The sequence below is a fragment of the Sprattus sprattus genome, assembly GCF_963457725.1.
Source record: "Sprattus sprattus genome assembly, chromosome: 6".
Classification (NCBI taxonomy): domain Eukaryota; kingdom Metazoa; phylum Chordata; class Actinopteri; order Clupeiformes; family Clupeidae; genus Sprattus; species Sprattus sprattus.
The window spans coordinates 11,664,265-11,672,403 of NC_137925.1; the positions used below are offsets into that span (position 1 = coordinate 11,664,265).

An 8,139-nucleotide genomic window follows, 5' to 3' on the forward strand; every position below is an offset into this window, starting at 1 on the left:
CATCAGTGACTTATGAGCACGTCTGTCCAAAACAAGCTGGCGGATTGGAGCCGGATCAGTCTGCATCTCGAGGGGAACACTCTGTGCAGCGAGATTGCTCCAGACCGTCTGGGCCTGGCTGTCGACACCCCCCCCTTTAATGTCGGATCAAGAGAAGCTCAAAGCCATTACTCTCCCCACTCCATGCCTAACCGCTTTCACATGTCTCATATCCACCCCTTCACATGTCACTTGTTCCACTGAGACACGGGGAGCAGCAGTGGCCTAACCTCAGATTCCCTCAACCACGGCCTGGTGACAATGTCTTGGCATACTATGACATGCCATAAAGCTGATTGAAATGGAATGATCCCGGGCCCTGTTCTGAAATCCCGCGTGGGTAATCAGATGATGGTTGCTTTAATTATTAGGGAAATTCTTTACACTGCTTTATTTAAAAGAAAAGGAAATCAGTCCGTTATGTCTGTTTCATGTTAACATTTATTTTTCATTATAGTCTCTGCTCTTCTTCTCGCCACAATAACACAGTTAACAAACCTATAACATGTTGAATATACACATATATACTACAGATTGTGTGGTACTAATTTAATGCAGTAAACTCATGACTGCTCATTTCGTATTAGATCTGTTGCAAACCATCCTTCATGTATAGTTAGGACTAGTTTTTTGCCTAGATTATGAAGTAGCTATGGATACTGAGTGGGGACATACAATCAGAAGGCAAAAGAGGTATGCTTAATAGTTTGGGTTGCCTAAAGATTATAAACTCACTGTTTCTGCCACAAAGTTCTGCATTCCCTAAATGTGGTGTGTGTATGTGTGTGTGTGTGTGTTTTCCATATCCAACTGTGGCTGGCAATGAATTGGAAAACAAATGTCTGACTCAAAAACCAGATGCCTTTTACCGATATTTAACAATCATATCTTAATCAAAACAAACGCATTTGACAGTCTGCAACTGTGATCATCTGCACCTCTGCATTAAGACACGAGGACCGACTGTAACAGAATATCCCCACCTAGTGGCTGTTCAGGGAAAATGTGTCAGCCAAGCTAAAAATCAAGAAGCTGTAAAGGAGAAAATGATCAAACGTTAGTCAGAACGATTCGTTTCAGAAAAGCATTTGAGGCAGGTAGGAGGTTACAATATACAATTGTAATATGAGGCCCTAAAAATATGTCATCCAACTACTGACGCTGCCAAAATCAATTTGGCATAAAACCACAGACTATCGTAACATATGTAAGTGATGCTTGTTCTTCCCATGACATTGTCATTCACAGGTATAATTTCTTGACATTTAATATTCTTTTTGCATTATATTTGAAAAAGGTACACACTTTTTAATGTGCCCAAAGTTAGCAAGAGATACGGTTTCAGTATTGTCTTTTATGGTGCTTTCAATTGTTCTCAGTATACCAATACCCTTGATTCTTACATCTCAGGCAATGTCTGTTTTGAAAGTCAATGCTTCTTTTAGCTCGAGAGCAGGAATTCCACTAACAAAACGATTTGCTTACTGTACATGACCAAAATTTCCAGAACATATTTAGGTGCATATTAAACGTGCCAGCCCTTCAACTGAAAGGTATCTCAGGTCCAATAAAAAATAAAAAAAATCACAGAAATTCAACAATCTGCGCCAGCCTATGACTCATCAGTACTTTGTCATTTCTTAAAACGAACAAAACAAATGACAAGGCTCATTTTCCGAAAACCCTTTCGGGGGATTCAACATTGTGTTAGAAGTCAAATGCAGTAAGACTTCTGTCATATTCATTAGCAGCTGTAGTGATGTAGTGCAAACAAAGCTACTCACCAACTGAGGCAGGACCTTCTCAAAGTGCTCAACATCCACTTGTTCTCCGTCTTCAGTTGTTGCCTGTTTCACGGCTCTTCGAGAGGCCTCTTTGCAACAACACAGAGTGAAGAAAAGTTGTGTGTGTAAGTCAGTCAAAATTGTTGTTTTTATTCCTTTCCTTTTCCCCAAAATAACAACAAGAACTTTATAGCAAATATTCATATTTTTTTTACTGAGATATCTAAATACCTGGTGTAGAAGAAAGATTTTTCAAAAATATCACAGCCAAAATATCCTGGCCTCTTTCAAGATATGGTATTGATTTTTAACAAAAGACAGTAAGGAGCTTTGGTTTAAAACTAGCCTAAAACTATTTTTTAAATCCTGCAGCAAAAATTTAGATTTTTTTTTTTCAGTTCAATTGCCAGGTATGACAAATATTATAGAGACATTATCTACATAATAATAGCATCAACACCATTTCCAATCTAATATTTAATTTTGAGATAAATGCAATTTCCTTACATTGAAAATTCTATCAAGGGACCCACAGTTCCTAGCAGTGCGCCCATCACTGACAGACACGCTACTCATGTGGTGTAAAACATAGATTTACAGCAGTATGTGTCTATAACAATCAGACTAGCTCTACACTTCTTGCATTTAGGCTGGGGGCCCCTTGTAACCCTTTGTGTATTGCTATGGTCTTCATGGTCCCCCCTGGAGCAGCAGGGCTTTCTAGGTGCCGGTTTTAAGGGCCCCTCTGTCCTTTGGGCCTGATAGGCCCGTGCAGTAAACAAGGCCTGGCTAGTGGCTACCATACTAACTGGGGTCCTAAAAGGCTCAAATAACTAGTAGCAGCAAAGGCTGGCTTTTGCAATGGTCATCTAGCATGTTCTGCCATATTTATTTACAGCTGTGTTTTAGTGCAGGCAAGGGACTTCTCTCCTTGGATACGCGGGAGTGTGACAGACAGTGTCTGAATTCCCAAACAGGAACACCATGATCACTCAACACTGACTCAGCACTTAGACTTGTTTTTTAGATGTTCTGTATCATGTGTGTTAACAAGTCTAACCAGAACCATCATTGGCTAAGTAGTAGAGTAGTACTTATTTATAAAAAGAATACAAATACAACTTGTATGGTATGGTGGCAACAAACTACACTATAATTCATTAGTCATCATGTTAAAGCACAAATCTACACATTTCTCCTCTCTGAACAGTGACAACATTTTCACAAGGCATGAAAAGCCCCCAGTGCAAAGCACAACAAACCTGTGGTACAGCCACTCACAAGTCACAGAGCCTGACTCTGGACAGCTACTCAAATGGTGTGCACTTGATCCAGATTTGAAGTTCAAACTTCAAACCAAATAGATAGTAATAATAATGTTAACTCACATATACAGGTATACATGCAAAAAACTCACTCACTCTCCACTCACCTTCAACAAAGACTTTTAAGATCTCGCACATGAGGATGACGGCATCGCCACTCACTTGAGGACAAGACAATATGTAGAGGTACAGGTCATTTACCCACATCTCCACCATAACAAATTGTGCCGATATTATTAAACTCTTGTCTCGCAAACGTCAAATTATAAGGCAGGTAAAAGGTAAGCTCACAAGATGGTGTATTACCTTTAGTTTTGTTATCTGTAAAGGATTTCGTCAAAAGTTTGCTTATCGTTTCCTGAAAGAGATTACGTTAAGTCAGAGTGAGTTAAAAGAGGTTGTCCTATTAAATGTAAACGATAATCCTCTTGCCAGATAACTTCACCTCAGTATGTCTTTTCTGTCAAAAATGTTGTTTATCTTCGTGTCAAACAGCATAGTTAGCTGCTGGCACTCTGTACGTAGCTTACCTTCTTAAACTCGTATTCAACTTGATCCGCCATACTGAAAACGATTGAATATCTTGACTACGCCAGAAATAATATTGCCACAATTGACTAAAACTGGCTTCAAAGATTTACGCCTAATTAAAATCGTCTCGACTTTCTTATTATGTTTCCACTAACGCGCCTTTCTCCTGATTGGATGCATCAACTCCTTCATCAAAAAGAATACATACGAGCCAAAACTTTGCCCTTTTGTACCGCCGCCTACTGAGCTGGAGTGTAATAACAACAATCTTGGCGCCTGTCAAATGTATTGGCCCTATTTTACTGTCAAAGGGCCTGATGTAGCCTGTGAACGTAAATAAATAAAATAAAATGAAACAGAAAAAAACATAGCCTATGCACAGGAGGTTTATAGTTGGTGTGAGATGAAACTTCACAAAGCCTTGAAGCTTTCCAGACAGATGTGTTGAAAAGAGACTCAGCTTCTCGGCTTCAAATGCACTTTAAGGACACCTACTGGTCATTTAAAATACCGAAATAGAAACCGTTCCTTTATGATCTAGCCAAAGCCAAGGCAATTTTAATAGAAAGTAATGCAAGATTGCATATGTAATTGTTGATATATCATCAGAATCTTTGTCTGTATGTCATACTGACACTGAAGGAGTGAAAATTAGTAATATAAAAGAGGGCAGTAAATCTTTTGTACAACTGGTCAGTGCTTTTGTAGAAAAGAGGGCAAATAAAGTGCTTTTGTAGAACTGAGGTCAGGGAAATGGCTTTTGTAACTGATCAGTGCTTTTGTAGAACAGAGGTCAGGGAAAAGGCTTTTGTAACTGGTCAGTGCTTTTGTACAACTGGTCAGTGCTTTTGTAGAACAGAGGTCAGGGAAATGGCGTTTGTAACTGGTCAGTGCTTTTGTAGAACAGAGAGAGCAGTTAAAGTACTTTTTTTTACAACTGGTCAGTCCATTTGTTGAACAGAGGTCAGTGGTCAGTGCTTTTGTAGAACCGCTAGCAGTGATTAGGGTTTTTCAGACTGGTTATAGGGGGGTGTAGGTGAGTCTGTTGGACTGAACAGAGCTGTATATGTACTTGTGTAACGTGAGGGAGGAAACCTCAATTATTTTATTGAAAAGCTATATCTATCATATCATACCATATAGCTATATGTTTCTTTTATTTGAAAATATCTCTCCAGCCTTAGAAAACACATATTGGCAAGGAACAGATGATACTGGCATACAAAAAACTTTCTGTGCAAGCATAAACAGGTTTGGGTATAGATTTCTATGTATTGCCCAGCACTGTAAGGAGTCATCTGACAGGTCTGTATGTGATCATTGAATATTTTTTCTCTGCTTTTATTCAAAACGTAATCTTATTTCCTCAGGTTTTTACAGGCCATGGAGGACACATTTTAAAAAGGCCATGGAGGTTCAGTTCAGAAAACTGCTGCAGTGAGCCTTATGAACTTTACTGAGGACTCAATGAGGGCCATGCGGTTAACACAGTGCTTTTTGGAGTGCAGAAATTCCCAAAAGCCCATACTGCTGCAAACTTGGAATGGGGAATCACACAAAAAGCCAAATGTCTGGTAACAACTGAAGTATCCAATATGGTGGCCTGTGCCAGAGAGCTGAGCATGAAGCACTCAATCTGCATTGCACATGCCCTGAACTCGGTTAAAAAAGCTCCCAAACTGATCCCAGAGCTCCCAGACATAAGGACAAATGTGAGGAAGCGTGTTGGTCTGTTTCAATGCATGACCACTGCTAAAGTATGTGACATTATATAAACACCCAGCGTGCTCTTATCATTTACACCATCATTATGCGTTTAACCAATGTTTTTTAGTCTACTACAAGTTTTATTGTGTCATTGATTGTCACTGTGTTGTTACTATGATGTCCCTTAGAAACAATTGTATTGTCTGTGTGAAGGAAAGATTTGTGCAAATGCAGATGCACCTGGGACGGTCGCACCTAAAACTAATTCAAGAAGTGGACACCCGCTGGAACAGAATGTGTTTCATAAGCTTTTTGAACAGAGAGATTCGGTGGATGCAACTGTTGAATAAGTCAACACTCGTTGATATTCCACCACAAACACCTGATGAGTATTTAAAGTGCTTGCGAAGCGAAGCACTATACTTTTCTTTGGCTTTTTATTTTTCTTACTGATTTTCTGCAAATGATTTAGCATGAACAGCGTATTTCAACACTTTATACTTGACATCATACTTTTTTATATACTTTAAGATAAACAAGTAAAACATTCCCATTTAAATGAATGGTGGAATCTTTGTGACTTTAACGTTCTCTACCCCCCCCCCCCCCCCTCTTTCTCTCTCACTCCTCATCCATCAATCTGTTTCTTTCTTTTTATCTTAATATCTAAATGCCCCATGTATATTTCATTTGTTGATCTGTCTCTTTCACTCACTCACTCTCTTTCCATCAATCAATCTATCCATCTACCTCTCTCTTTCTGTGCCCACATGTCTCTAATATTTTACTTTATATTTATTTTTAAGGAAAATTATTATTTTTAGTATTAATATTTTTAAATTTTTGCAAGCACTAGTGTTTATTTAATGAAATGCAAAACTAGTTTTACCATGGTGAAGTGTCTGTGTGTGCTGTCAACTTTAAATGATGCCAAGGTGGAGCTCCCAGCGGGCCCAGCAGCTGGCAGAAATTATTTTCCGTCATTTAAAAGGCATCAGAATGAGTCTGTGTGCCGACACATCACAACAACATCACAGTGAGATGCTTTAACCCCTCTCTCTCTGTCCGGACCATCGTGCGTTTAATGAGTTTTGTTCCTCATTGTCCCCTCCTGTTGAAAAGTAGATTTTGTCAAGCTGATGTTTGTAGCACCTAAAGGTCAGGATAATAAAATTAAAATTGTAATCATCAAGAAGGTAAACATTCAGCATGGCTACAGCCAGTTTGTGATTGTGGTGACTGTAAAATAAAACTTTGAAAATGTAACTCAGATTAAGTTCGCCAAGCAAATAGTTTGACCAAGCTAAGCCAGGAACTTCATAAGGGAAATGTTCAGAGAGTCCTTGTTTCTCCCAAGGCTTTATGTGCAACTAAAGAGTAGATCCACAATGTCACGAGTTGGGACCTCCGGGCCTCTAGAGGCTTGTGGTGTGGTTATTTGCAGTGGTGTAGTGTAGGGTATACGCAGGTGTACGGATTATAACCACTTATTTTTCAGTCAGCATTTCGTATACCCACTTCTCAAAACAGGGCGTTCATCCTGTGCTGTATAGGCTGCTTAAAAAAATTGCAAAATTTAGAGTATACCCACTTGTCCAGGGACCACTAGACCACTGGTTATGTGTGTACATGTGCTTCCTGTGCTTCCTGTGTTTGTGTTTATGTGTGTGCATGTGCTTTGATTGACTTCCTGTTTTCCTTTCTGTTTTCCTTTGGCTCTCTGTCTTGTTCGCCTTGGTGTTTAAGAATGGCTGTGGCTGGGGGCGGGGCTTTTCTGGCACCCGCCTCCACGGTGTGAATGCCATTCTGGACGCTGCGAATCTGGGAGCGATATCATTCGATGCTGTAGAGATTCCGGGTTTCTATAATAATAATAATTGACTTTAATCGCACAAGCGACACACTGCAGCACACATGTGTATACATGGAGGTGACACAGGACACAGGACACACAGACACACAGACACACACACGCAAACACAGGCCTGAGTTTCAGTTCCTGTCTCTGCTTTTCCCATCCCTGACCCTGACTGTCCTTCCTCCAGGACCCCAGGAGCAGTGGGCAGCTTTTAAGTGCCTAGGCACCAGGTGAGGTGAATCGTTTGTCGTGGTCAAGGACGTACAAAAAGTGTTCTGTTCTTTTTGCATGTTTTTTCTGTTGGGGCTCTTGGTGGAGGAAACCTCTTGTGAACACGGGGAGAAGATGCAAACTCCAAACATAAAGGCCCGGGAGATAGCCCACCTGAGCACTGAAGGTCTAGGGAGGACCTGCCCCCCAGAACAGCGCCCCTTGCGGGAATCGAACCCATGACTTTCTGGCTGTGAGGCGGTTGTGCGTTTCTGCGGAGTCTTCAGTCTTTCAGTCTTTCGGAGGTGTGTTTTCGCATCACGTTTGCTTATTTTTACCAAAGGGTGGCCAATAATTCTGGAGGGCACTGTATACCAGTATTGGGTATTGGGCTAATTCTGGTCTCATATATACGTACTCATAAACATTCTCCGATAACATGCATCGATACCACTTTTCGTTTCACACAGAACATCTGTTTGGTTGGAAATGGCCTCTTGTTATACATTTTATTTTATATTAATTTTATAATTTATATTTAATTTTGTAGCAACCAGAGCGCATCTGATGAAAACTAGACCTACCGCAGAGCATTGTGTAATATGAAGGAAGTGAGAGAATGAGCGAGAATTAAGTTAAACTAGGAAATAAAAAAAGCTTTGAAAAATATATTTATACACTTCAT

At 40.1% G+C, this 8,139-nt stretch overlaps 1 protein-coding gene across 1 annotated transcript; it reads right to left on the reverse strand.

The window, feature by feature from the left end:
- Window positions 1–951: 951 nt before the first annotated feature.
- cenpx (centromere protein X) lies at window positions 952–3,818 on the reverse strand. Its single transcript, XM_080840499.1, has 5 exons — window positions 3,679–3,818; window positions 3,455–3,506; window positions 3,256–3,309; window positions 1,824–1,912; window positions 952–1,071 (listed from the first exon to the last, which is right to left on the reverse strand). The coding sequence occupies exons 1-5, from the start codon at window positions 3,709–3,711 to the stop codon at window positions 1,057–1,059; spliced, it is 243 nt and encodes an 80-aa protein (XP_080696625.1). The 5' UTR covers window positions 3,712–3,818; the 3' UTR covers window positions 952–1,056.
- Between the last annotated feature and the right edge of the window lie 4,321 nt (window positions 3,819–8,139).